This window comes from Heteronotia binoei, chromosome 6 (assembly GCF_032191835.1).
Source record: "Heteronotia binoei isolate CCM8104 ecotype False Entrance Well chromosome 6, APGP_CSIRO_Hbin_v1, whole genome shotgun sequence".
Classification (NCBI taxonomy): Eukaryota; Metazoa; Chordata; class Lepidosauria; order Squamata; family Gekkonidae; genus Heteronotia; species Heteronotia binoei.
Genome location: NC_083228.1, coordinates 38,027,479 through 38,041,133, shown reverse-complemented (window position 1 = coordinate 38,041,133; position 13,655 = coordinate 38,027,479). Strand labels below are relative to the sequence as shown.

The window sequence follows — 13,655 nt, the reverse complement described above, 5'->3', positions numbered from 1 at the left end:
TGGCTAACCATGTTTAGCTTTTGAGAGTGGATGAGATCAGGCTAGCCTGGAACGTCCTGGTCAAAGCAACTTCATAGTACACTTGTCCACATTTTATACATTTTATAGCAAACATAAGATCACTCTATATTATGACGAATGATCTCTCACTCTCTGTTTCTCTCAATTCCATGTACCAAAGGTAAATATTCAGATTTTACACAGGTCTTCAGCCAGCATAACTTTTTGCAGTGTTTCCTCTAAGCTGTGCATGTAAGCAGCTGCTCATTAACACAGGAAGCCTTGCTCAGCAGCAATCTGCCCATTGCCCATTTTAAGATTATAGCAGTTATATTCTATTTAGGATGTGAGCTGCTCCAGTTTGGGGGGGGGGGGGGGTTAGAGGGAACACGGATTCTCAGGTATTTTTATACACTGGCACTCACCATATGCAGAAAGCAGCAGCTCTTAGATTTAGTAACGTCTTTATAAAGCCACATTTTCACTTACCTCTAGCCTAAGCCTCTGAGATACCATCCCTATCTCAGCAGTAACAAACACCACTCTTTTGGTGTGATTCTGAGGCTCTGCTACGATGAATGTCCTACAGTACTGTCGTGTCACTAAACCAGCACCAGTTTGTTCTAGACTGGCATAGCCCATCTGCAATGCAACACAACATTTAATTAACCACACACAATTCCACAGGGGTGGAGCCTATTCCTATCCTGTCACTTCACTGAGCAAAGTTTGTTTATTTCTTATTTAAATATTTATATCCCACCTTTCCTTTCTGTTCAAGTGTGAAGCCTTCCACCCCTCTAGGGAGCTCTCCTTCAGCTTAAGTAACTGTTCCATTCAAAGAAGAACCACTTAAGTTGGAGGATGGCTGTTTAGCCTGGAGGAAGGCTACTTGAAGGATGGTAGTCTCCAACATCTCACATATGTGCAAAGTCTCCAACATCACCCAGAAGTGACATGTCACTCGGAAGTGACATAAGCACGTCGGTGACATTGGGAGCAAAACTCTGTGGTAGAATTAGCTTCAAACCACAGAATTTTGTCCAAAAACCAGAATGTCACCCCAATGTGCCTACACCACTTCTGGGTTATATCGGCACGTTGCCCCCAATGTCCCCGTAATCTCCAACATCTCACATATGTGCAAAGGGACAATTTTTTTTACTTGTAACACCCCTGTTTACTTGTAATTTTCCTGTTCTTGCTAGCCACCCAGGGGGAGCATGGGATATCCTGCCACCAGCGCACATTTCTGGCCACCACTTGGAGTGGCAGCAGGATCTCTCTTTTTTTAAAAGTGGCTATCAGGCTGATGTCATTCATTGCACCACTTATGAGGGAAACCCAGAAGTATATAAGTCCTAGCTAGGAAGTGACACAAACTCAGGTTACAACTCACAAACTCAGGCAGATCCGGGCCACGGATCTGCCTAGGGCACCATGTGCCCTAGAGCCGGTCCTATTTGTAGGCAAGAGACACTCAGAGACAGTTTGCCATTACTTGCCTCTGTGTAGTGACCCTGGTTTTCCTCAGGCTCCCATTCAAATTCTAACTTGGCTAACCCTGCTTTGCTTCTGAGACCCAACAAGACTGGGCCATCCAGGTCAGGGGGATAACTTCAGTAGGTGTTCATTTTTAATGAGAACCTTTCAAAACAAGTTGTTTTGTTTGGTTCTTGAGTAAAGCTACAGGACTTATTTCTAGAACTATGCTTGTAATCACAGATCCAATGAAATTACATTTCACATATCTTTACTTACAAATGGTACTTCAGCAACTGGGCCAGTGCAGTCTCCTCTACCAACACCAATTAAGTAATTCTCTAGAGAAAAGAGGACATTAATAGTACAATTAAATACATGCAAGAATTAGATGGCTTTTCCAGTACAAGAACACAGGAGGCACTAGACAGGATTTACACCCTTTCAAAACTGATGAAATATTTAACCTGAAGCTGGAAATCTTCTATTCAATAATAGCATCAGTCTGGTGAATCCCAGATAATTCTAGTCAGTTAGAATTCCACTTTCCATTTGCAAGTTCTAGCACTTTAAGTGAGACAGCCTCCAATCCCTTTGTAAACAATCCTTTTGCCATATGTATGATGAATAATAATATTTTGAATGATGAATAATATTTTGAATGCCCGCTCCATATTTTTTATAATAGTATGCTTGAAGAAAAACCACTGGGACTCCAGGGTGAGGGGAGCACAGCTTGCAATCATATAGAGTTGCTGTCCTCCATGTGAAATTTGAGAGATCTCACAGAATTACAACTGATCTGGAGATGACAGCGATCAGTTCCCTTAGATAAAGGCATTGTATGGCATTATGTATCAACAGAGCTCCCTGCCCTTTCTCAAACTCCACCTTCCACACTGTCCCTAAATATCTTTTTAGTGACGTTTTTATTTTTTTTTAATTTACAACAATGAACAATAGAAACAGAAATAACAATCAGTTGCAGCAAAAGTATAGTACCAATGTGCAATCAGCAATTCACTGAGTCTTTTGCAGGGATTCAGTAAAAAGTAACAAAATTGTCTATGAGGGGTCACCTGTTTAGCAAACCATCCCCAAATCTCAAGGAATTTACTGGCCTGGAGCTGGCAACCCTGTCAGGTTGACAAAATGCAGGCCAGAGAAGTGCTGTACTATCTGGCTTGTGGCCCATCTCCCCTCAAAGATCCAAGCCTGCGACATAAAAGCTGTTGTCTGGCCATTCAGGAACCGAATATTCCTTTGTTTAAAATATCACTCTTATTGAAGATGTCTAGACTGGTTGCTCTGTTCCTCCAGTTACTCCTCAGGACAAAACCTGCCTCACTATATGGTCCTCAAAAGGCTATCTCAAACAATAGTGTTGTTTATGAGAGGACAGCAAGTCAGAGCCAACCTATGTTAAAATTTTTCATGCAGAACAGCCAGTCTCTGGAGGTCTCTCTCCCCTAACTATTCCATCTGACAAAGCAGGAGTCCAGTAACACCTTTAAGACCAACAAAGTTTTATTCAGAATCTCAGCTTTTGTATGCATGCATACTTCTTTAGACAACGAATGAGGTATAGTGAGTAGAGCTATACATTGCTGGTGGGCAGTGATTAAGAATGCAAAGTGGTACAAAGTTAGAATACAATGGCAAAATAGTGAAATTAAGAAATTGAAAGAACATTTGGTCTGGATAGCATTTGCTGGGAATCCAATAAAAGGTAATAAAAGCTGTCTGTTATTTGCTCTATTGCTTACAAGTCTGGGTTAAACAAAGGACATTTTTATAAACAATAGAGCAATTAACAGACAGCTTTTTATTACCTTTTATTGGTTTCCCAGCAAATGCTATCCAGACCAAATGTTCTTTTAAATTTGTTAATTTCACTATTTTGCCATTGGATGCTAGCTTTGTACCACTTTACATTCTTAACCACTGGCCAACAGCTATGTAGCTCTGCTCACTGTACTCCATTTCATTGTCTGAAGAAGTATGCATGCATACGAAAGCTTACATTTTAAATAAAACTTTGTTGGTCTTAAAGGTGATCCTGGACTCCTCCTTTGTTCTATTGCTTCAGACCAACCCGGCTGGCCACCTGAATCTATTCCATCTGACAGAAAAAGGCAGACTGGCTTGGAAGTGCTCTTCACCTTCCCCTGTCCTTCCAGATAGTAGAGCTCTGCTTTAATCAAAGTCTTTGCTGAGAGATGGAGCTGTATCCTTAAGTCATCGCTGGTTGACCAGGATTTTTTCTTACATCTTCTAGTGCAGGGGTGGCCAATGGTAGCTCTCCAGATGTTTTTTGCCTACAACTCCCATCAGCCCAGTCATTGGCCATTGGCCATGCTGGCTGGAAGAGGAACAGAAAAGAAAATTTGCAATTTGAGAGTTAACTCTCACTAGTCATGAGCAACAGAACCCTGTATTATTCTTAATATATATTTACTTCCATGGGGCAAAAAGGTGTTTTTTTTTTAAAGCATGGGTTTGTTGCACTGCATCTTATTAAAAAATTAAGGCTTGATGACAAAGGCTTTTCTGGTTTTCAGTTCAGTCAGTGAACCTAGCCTCCCTTACCTCTGCAATTCCTGGCCTTGTTTATTTATTTTATTTATTTGTAATTGTGCGTCTCTCTTCTGTCCAGTTTTCTTTCCCTGTTTCCATTCACCTTTCACAATCAGCCTCTTAAAAATCATGTCCCTAGTGGCTTCCCCCACATACTTCTTTCTTGTCATGCTACCTCTTCAGGCTCCGCCTCCTCATTCCCGAAGCCCTTGCTGCTTCAGTTCTTTTCCTAGAACTTTATGCCTTGCCAGCATCAAGAAGCTCTGCAGCTGCACCAATGGGGATGGCTCTTTGACCCCACCCCCTCCCTTGGTGATACTCCGCCAATAATTGCCAGTCAGTCCACTGCCACTGCCACCGCCACAGAATCCCTCAGACATTACAGATCCTACAACATAAATGTCTAGATGCAGATTTTAAGACTTACCACTTTTAATAGGGAGAAAAACGAAAATGACTAATATCACCAAAGCGACTATCCCCAATATCATGGTGACAATGAGCAAAATTGCGAGGGGAGAGACTGGCCATTTATTTGGTGGATTCATTTTGGCCACAGCAACTGTAACAAGAGATACATGAGAAATTAATTAAAAAGAAGTCAATACACAGGCTCCATTCTGATCCTCAGCAGGCCGGCCCTGCCACTAAGCAAACTAGGCAGTTGCCTAGTGTGCTGACCTTCTGGGGGAGCTGAATTGGGCACCCCCTCCACCTGACTCAGTGACCTGGGCTATTCAGGTCAGGGAGCAATTTCAAGTTTTGTGCTTTTCATTTTCCCCACAATTCATCTGTTTTTGAAAATTGGTTATCAGTGTGGGAGGGGTGTGTGTGTGCCAGAAGTTGGCCTTGCCTAGGGTACAAGATAGGGCCAGCCCTGATCCTAAGTACATTTTAATGCATCCAAGTCCCATTCTTCACATCTCTAGATCCTCAAGTATATAAGAGTTTTTTTTTTTAAAAAAAAATACCTTATTTGCAAGGCTCTTTTTCTAGCAGGAGCTCCCCTGCATATTAAGCCATGCCCCTCTGATGTAGCCAATCTTCCTGGAGCTTACAGCAGGCCCTGTACTAAAAGTCCTCTAAGTGCTTGGAGGATTGGCTACATCAGGGGGCATGGCCTAATATGCAGAGGAGCTCCTGCTAGAAAAAGAGCCCTGCTTATTTGTATCCTACCTTTCTCCCCAATGAAGAGATTTACATTAGATTCCTCTCCTCTGTTTTATCCTCACAACAATCCTGTGAGGTAGGTTAGATTGAGAGAGTGTGTCTGGCCCAAGATCACCCAAAATCTTCCATGGCAAAGTAAGGATTCCCAGATCCTCATCCTATATCTTAACCACTACAGATAAGGAAGATCTTTTGGCCCCGAAGGCTGGGTTGGGTTTTTTTTTACTAGACTAATTTGTGGATTCTTAATATATTCCTTCCTTGTATGAAGTCCCAAGGTAGGCGTCCCAACCCTCCCGCTCTAGCGGGGGACGCCAGGATTTCCACCCTCTTCCCCCGCCCCCCCCAAACGGAAGCGGGGGAGGGAGGGAAACGGCGGGCGCCCCATCCCCGAGCAGGCGACGCCGCCGCTGCCTACCGCTGACATTCACGTCTTGAGGCTTTCAAACATGTGATATTTATTCTATGTGGCTCTATTAGGCCAGTGTGCCCACCACTGCGCCAGGCAAAGGGAGAGCCGCTGGGCTCTAGGGCCTGTCATGCGACGGCTTCCTCCCTTCCCACCCCCTGGCTGGGCGGAGCGGCGACTGTGCGGCGGCCCCAGTCTGGAAGAGCTGGCTTGCTGGCGCCGAGCCCTGGTTGCTTCTCCGGCCGCAGAGGCCTTGGCTGGAACCTGCCCTGCAGTGCAACCGGGCTGGGAGCCTCCAGGTCTGTCGCCTTCCCGGCCTTTCTGGGCTCCTCGGGGCTGCTGCTCTGATCCCTCTAACGCCGCCTCCGTCGGTCCCCGTCGCTCTCCTTCCTGCCTTCTGGCTCTGCGGCCCCACCGCTTGCAAGTTGCATCTCTCTCCCGAAACCATTCGCCTCCCCCGGCTGCTTTTGCTCGCCCCGCCACTTTACCCCCTCCTCTCTCATCCTTCTTCCAGCCTGTCGGCAGTCAGGAAACAAAGCAGACAAATGTGGGGCTGGTGGAACTTTCCAAGACTGCAGATCTTATTCCTGCATCTGTTGTAGGGTTGCCAATCTCCAGGTGGGGGCACGGGATCCCCCTGTTTGGAGTCCACCCCGCTTCAGGGTCATCAGAAAGCGGTGGGGGGGGGAGGGAAATGACTGCTGGGCGCTCCATTATTCCCTAGGGAGAGCGATTCCCATAGTGAATTGAACTGTGGGTATCTGGGGCTGTGGGTGGGGGCTGTTTGTTTGAGGTAGAGTTACCAAATTTGCAGCGTAGCAACCAGTGCCTCTCTTCAAAACACCCTCAAAGTTTCAAAAAGATTGGACCAGGGGATCCAGTTCTAAGAGCCCTCCAAAAAGGTGCCCCTTTCCTTCATTATTTCCAATGGAGGGAAGGCTTTTAAAAGGTGTGCGGTCCCTTTAAATGTCCTCCTGTGATGGCCAGAACTCCCTTTGGAGTTCAATCATGCTTGTCATAGACTTGATCTTGGCTCCACCCCTAATGTCTCCTGGCTCCACCCCCAAAGTCCCCAGCTATTTCTTGAATTGGACTTGGCAACCCTATCCCAAGGCAATGTCTCCTAGATTAGGTTTGCTTAGGACGGGAGAATTGTTATGCTTTCATAATAATTTGCTTTGTCTACAAGTACAAACGGAGGCAGACAGGCACTGTTACATAGCAGCAGGTCTGACATTGCAAACCTGCTCTTCAGAAAGAACCTGCTTCCCAGAGACCATCGCCTGTGATCTTCACTCAGTGCCTTCCTTTCTGTTCTTTGTCTCTCTTCCAAACGCAGGCTATGTTTCCCCATATAGTCACCAGCCATCCCCTACCCTTAACTGAAGGGGCAGTGGTCTGTCTTAGCTGAGGTGAATCCTTGAACAAAATTGCTATCTGAAGACCATCTTCTGATCATTTGGCTCCCATATGGAAACATCTACTGATATAATAGGCAGGGCTCACTTTGTAGCAGGAGCTTCTTTGCATATTAGGCCACCCCCACACCCCGATGCAGCCAATCCTCCAAGACCTTACAGGGTTCTTAGTACAGGGCCTCCTATCAGCTCCAGGAGGATTGGCTACATCAGGGGTGTGTGGCCTAATACACAAAGGAGCTCCTGCTACAAAGTGAGCCCTGCTAAGAAGTATCGTTTTGTCATAGGTCCTGAATCCTGTTTGGGAAACGGGAGTCTGCCCCAGTGTAGAAATAACTAGTAACTGAAGCTTAGCCTGGGGGAGGCAGCAGGAGAGATAGAGGCTGATGTGCGAGTCTAAAGTGCTCTCAAGCAGCCGAGTTATAGTGGCCCCTTGTGGAGTTTTCAAAAGCTTGAGAGGGCTGATTTGCCATTGCCTTTCTCTGCATAGCAACCTAGACTTCCTTAGTGGTCTCCCATCCAAATATTAACCAGTGCCAATTCTGCTTAGCTCCTGAGAGCTAATGAAATTGGGATAGCCTGGCAAGAGTCTGGTGAGGGATACATAATGTTGCAGGGCAATCTTGATAAGATAAAATTAACTTTGGTGAGAACCTGTACTCCTAGCATGGCAACCCTTTCAGTCTATAGTATTTTCATAACTCTTCAAGAATCTGCTCAGGGTGAAATTATAATTTGTTGCCACTTTCTGGAATATTAAAGCCAAGCTTGAATAGGTTACCACAAATTAAGACAAACAAAACCCTTCTAATCTGTTCTCAAAGGTATTTCAAAGAGACCTAGAGCATTTTTAATCCTCAAAAAAAGGATTATGCTTTTTACTGTAACCCGCATTCAATTTAATCCCCTACTGATTTTATCTTTGTGACTCCTGGTCATTACCTGACTACTTGACAGTTAAATAGAACCCAGAGCATTGTCTGATCATGCAGCTGTCATAGGCACATGCATTTTAGATAGATCTGTCACTTCAGTTAAGACACTTTGCTTTTTAAATGATAATTTAATCCAAGATTTCAAATATAAAAATCAAGAAGATTTTTTTCAATATGACAGTCTTGGAGCCTTGCAGCAAACTATTTAAGTCACAAAGAAGGAGTCTGATTTGAGTGAGAATGAGAGAGAGTCAGTCACTTTTAATAGTGTCTGTAACTGAAAGGGAGGAAACTTACCTTACAAATAACTGATTGGAGTCAAAGATATAGAATTCCAAAAACTGAAAGAGTAAATGTGCAGATATTGTCTTTTGCTTCTTTTTTGCTCATATACTTCCCAAGATTTGGAAGAAACAGTAAGCTGTTCATCTGACATGCATGCACTGGACAATCATTGCAAGTGTTTCACTACTGCATTTGTCAAGCGATCACTCATAAGAGATGCATGTTCAGATCACATGAATCTCACCCTTATGCACACAACATGATGATACTTCCACATTTATGTAGGTAAAATATTTACATCCCATCCTCAAATGAGAAATGGGTCCTGGGCTTCTGGTTTTTTTAAATAAAAATGTAAACACCAAGTATTGTATACCCTTGACTGAAGAACAGTACACTCCTTCTATCTGGGATGGTCGTCCTCTTCCACCAAGCATACAGCTTCGGGAAGGATGCACATGGAGCGATGAGGGAGGTAGGGGACACCCGCCTAGCCAGCCAGATCAGCTGAATCAACCCTAGCAATCCGTGGGCGATCAATGGGGTGACAACACCGAGTATCATAAAACTCATTAAAAAGACAAAACCACAGGCCCTCAGTGAAAGAAACGTGCTCTAGTTACAGCACAGTCCACAGAACCACAAATCAAAAGTCCCCTGAAAAAGCGCTGTGCTTTCTTTCAGAAGGTCAATGGAGGCAGAAGAAAGCAAACTTTCCCTGGGAAGGACTTGCAGTGTCTTGGTGCCACCAATGGGGGAAAAAAACCTTCTCTCTCAAGACAGACTGTGGAGGCATTCAGAGCAGGGACTCTGAGGATGTCTCTGCAATGGGATTTTAGTGAATTAAGGGGTTGGCTTTGACAGACTTAATGTTTTGTGTCTGGATTGTTAAATATTGTATTTTTAAAATTGTGTTGTTTTCTTGACTGCCTTGAGGAGCACTGGCTGCAATTATTGCACAAATAAATAATAAAACTATCATTGTACAAAATTTAATAAAAATATGTGTTTTTTCATCTGAGGTGGGTCAGCCAGCTGGCCGCATATCTCACCCCCGTGACCTGGCCACAGTGACCTATGTGACAGTTATTTCCAGGCTGGATTATTGTCACTCTCTCTCTGTGGGGCTGCCCTTGGGCCTGCTCCAGATACTCCAGATGCTGCAGAACACATTGTCATCTGTATGGGCACAGATCCATCCTGTGCTGCGCAAACTGCACTGGCTGCCTATTGAGTACCAGATCTGTTTCAAGGTGCTGATAATCATCTTTAAAGCCCTATACCAGGGGTGGCCAACGGTAGCTCTCCAGATGTTTTTTGCCTACAACTCCCATCAGCCCCAGCCATCAGCCATGCTGGCTGGGGCTGATGGGACTTGTAAGCAAAAAACATCTGGAGAGCTACCATTCGCCACACCTCCCTATACAGCCAGCAGCCAGCATACCTTCAGGACTGCTTCTCCCCATATGAGCCCCGCAGCTCTTCAACCAGCTCTTCAACCAGGCCTTCAGTTGAGGCAATGGGTGTCACCTGTTAAGCCTCCCCCATCTCCATCTCAAAGCTCTGGGATCTGTTAGACCTGGATCGATAGGTCATCCCTGTTGAGGCGGAGTTTGCTATAGCTGTTTTTTAAGTCTAGAGTGTATCTTTTAGCTGTTTTATTACAATTCTAACTTGTTTTAAATTGCTGATTGTATGCTGTTCTGACGGAACCCACCCTGAGCCTGCTTTGTAGGAAAGGCGGGCTATAAATCAACTAAATGCAGGGCTTTTTTTGTAGAAAAAGCCCAGCAGGAACTCATTTGCATATTAGACCACACCCCCAGGTGGCACCATTGTTTCACACAGGGCTTTTTTGTAGAAAAAGCCCAGCAGGATATTGTTTGCATACTAGGCCACACCCCCTGATACCAAGCCAGCCGGAACTGCATTCCTGTGCATTCCTGCTCAAAAAAAGCCCTGACTAAATGAATAAATAAAGCATGTGCAGTTGTGATTGAATCCCTTCTGTTTAGGAAAGGGTTCAGATGGCATACAGGACTAACTGGGTTAAACATAGTCTTAGCCTCCATTGCCAGCTAGATATCCATGGGCACCAACAGAGCCAAGAGCACTACCTGTGTGTAAGAAGAGGGACTAGCTCTCCCATCTTCTGAGTTTTCCAGTTTTCTTTTAAAGCAACCCACCCTCCTGCTTCTTGTTTTATTAACACATAAAAGGGAAGTGTGCTCATCTTTTCCCTGACAGCTGAGGGGTGAAGGGTGCATGTGATTTTTGTCATCACATGACAAAGGTACAGGTGCCAAGTGCTTTGACATGTAATTACAGACCTTGAAAACTCTCAGGTCCTGAACCAGCAGTTTGTTCACCTGTCAAGAGATTATCTGATGTACTTCAGCCCTCATACCTTACGCAGTGTGTTGTGTATATGCATCTTTTACTGTTGGGGTGGCAAACCTTAGGATGGCAGAGTGGAATAGACAGGGAAAATTGTGCAGTTTTGAAGGAAAGGGAAGGAACATTGGAAAAGGTTTTTAAAATATATATTTTCATAGCTTTCCAATGATATAAAATACTGCAATTGGCTGTCAATAAGAAAATGCATAGATACAGGCACCAAAATGCATATATTTCACTGAAAGGCACAATTCTTGCTTCAGAAGGGAAATTTTATATAGTGGGACACACATGGGAGGAAAAGGTTACACAAAATTTCTCCCAGCAACCTTTTCCCAATATCCAAAATTGTTACTTGGGGCTGAAAAATCAGCATTAAAAAAAAAAAACAAGCAAAACTTGAGCACAGGAGTCTTTGACATCAAGTTTAGTTTCCACTGTCTGGGAAATCTAAAGCTGATGAGATGTCAAAATAACCATGAGATTTGAAGGCTTCTGTCTGCTCCCTAATGATGTATTGGTACTGAGACCAGTGCTATTTAATTTGTGACCAGGAACTGCGGATGAACAGTACAATAGCCACACTTATGGATAGCATAGACTTTTTCAGGTTGGTAAAAATCAAAGTGGATGAGTCAAGAGCTCCGAGAAACTGTCTTCAAACTGAGAAAATAGGCATCTCAACATGGCAGATGAAGTTCAGTGTAGTTAAGGGCAATCCTATGAAGATGGAAGTCCTATGGCTGGGCCAGGGAATGTCAACTCTCAACTTTTGTCAGAGCATCTCTAACACTGGTGCCAATAGTAAATATTGTGATTGTCAAGCAATGTTTTATCTTACTATGACTGTCTATGTTTATCAGAATATAACTGCCATACTGTAACTGCTACTAACCCTAAAACAAAGCTGAGGCACATCAAAGTAGAGAATTAGCTGGTGCCTCTTTTGCGCCTCCTTTGCTTTACTAACAAATGCAAGAATGTGCCTTTGAAGATAAAGCCTCCAGGGACAATTTCCCAGGCAGCGCCTGGACCCAGGGAGAGTAACCACAGGTGAGATAAAGAAGGGAACCGTGTGAACTTTCACACATGAATATAGAAATGTTTAGTAATGTAGCTGGCTGGGGCTGATGGGAGTTGTAGGCAAAAACATCTGGAGATCTACCGTTGCCCACCCCTGCATGACAGCCCTTCAAGTACTTGAAGATGGTGATCATATCACCTCACAGACGTCTCTTCTCCAGGCTAAACATCTCCAGCTCCTTCAACCTTTCCTCATAGGACTTGGTCTCCAGACCCCTCACCATCTTCGTTGCCCTCCTCTGGACTCAGCTTGTCTATATCCCTCTTAAATTGTGGTGCCCAAAGCTGAACACAATACTCCAGATGAGGTCTTACCGGAGCAGAGTAAAGCGATACCATCACATCATGTGATCTGGACACTATACTTCTGTTGCTACAGCCCAAAATTGCATTTGCCTTTTCAGCCACCACATCACACCATTGACTCATGTTCAGCGTATGATCCACTAAGACCCCTAGATCCTTTTTGCACATACTGCTGCTAAGACAAGTCTCCCCCATTCTATAACCATGCATTGGATTTTTCCTACCTAAATGCAGAACTTTACATTTATCCCTGTTAAAATTCATTTTATTGGTTTTAGCCCAGTTGTCCAACCTGTCAAGGTCATCCTGTTTCTGTCTTCTTTTGTGTTTGCAACCCCTCCCAATTTAGTATCATCTGCAAATTTAATAGGCATTCCCTCTATTCCTTCATCCAAATCATTGATAAAGATGTTGAACAAAACAGGTCCCAGGACAGATCTCTGAGGCACTCCACTTGTCACTCCTCTCCAAGAGGATGAGGAACCATTCACAAGCACTCTTTGGGTACGATCTGTCAACCAGTTCCAGATCCACCTAATGGTAACAGGATCCAAACCACATTTTACCAACTTGTCAACAAGGATAGTATGTGGAACCTTATCAAAAGCCTTACTGAAATCAAGATAAACGATGTCTACAGCATTCCCCCGATCCAGCAAGGTAGTCACTTTCTCAAAAAAAGAGATCAGGTTAGTCTGACATGACTTGTTCTTGAGAAAACCATGCTGGCTCTTAGAAATCACATTCATTCTTTCTAAATGTTCCAGGACTGACTGTTTGATGATTTGTCTAAAACTTTTCCAGGTATAGATGTCAAGCTGATGGGTTGGTAGTTACCCGGATCGTCTTTTTTCCCCATCTTGAAGATGGGGACAACATTCGCCCGCCTCCAATCTTTCGGCACATCTCCTGTTCTCCAAGAATGTTCAAAAATAATAGCCAGAGACTCAGAAATTACATGCACAAGCTCTTTTAGAACCCTTGGATGCAATTCATCTGGCCCTGAGTACTTAGTTTCACTTAAAGAAACTAGATGTTTATGTACTACCCCTACGCTGATCCTAGGTTGGAACTTCATACCCTCCTTATATGTTGTTTTTGCCATGTTGAGCACCGTTCACCTCAGAAGAGAAGACTGAGGAAAAGTAGGAATTGAGCAGTTCTGCCCTCTCTTCATTACCTGTTACAATTTCACTTTCTTGCCCTCACAATGGGCCTACCATGTCCTTGCTCTTTTTCTTACTCTGAACATAAGAAAAGAACCCTTTTTTGTTGTTTTGCATATTTGGCCAGCCTAAGCTCATACTGAGCTTTAGCTTTCCTAACTTTTTCTCTGCAAGCACTGGTGATTTCTTCTTTACCGCGTCTGATAATCCCAAGCATGTTCTGGGACATCTGCTGCTTCAGAGATGCGAAATTATGCCTAGTGGCACTACAATTACTATTGTTATCCATTGGGTCAAAACAGGCATTGCAGCAAAACTCAAGCTAATTAGAAGCAAAGCTGTCCTGAGGAGTGGTGGGGGTGGTGGAAGGAGCTCAGTGATTGCTACTTGCAGGGGCCTTTGTTGTGGCGATGAAAAAGATTGGAAT

The 13,655-nt window shown here is 44.0% G+C and overlaps 1 protein-coding gene across 1 annotated transcript in view; it reads right to left on the bottom strand.

Annotated features, from left to right (window-relative positions):
* Positions 1-8,331, bottom strand: part of ASAH2 (N-acylsphingosine amidohydrolase 2) — a 50,160-nt gene extending 41,829 nt beyond the window's left edge. Inside the window, exons 1-4 of the mRNA XM_060240821.1 lie at positions 8,289-8,331; positions 4,487-4,621; positions 1,762-1,823; positions 490-642 (exon numbers count right to left, since the gene is read on the bottom strand). Coding sequence (XP_060096804.1) covers positions 490-642; positions 1,762-1,823; positions 4,487-4,607 — 336 coding nt within the window. The 5' untranslated portion in view covers positions 4,608-4,621; positions 8,289-8,331. The remainder of the gene's footprint in view (positions 1-489; positions 643-1,761; positions 1,824-4,486; positions 4,622-8,288) is intronic.
* Positions 8,332-13,655: the final 5,324 nt, after the last annotated feature.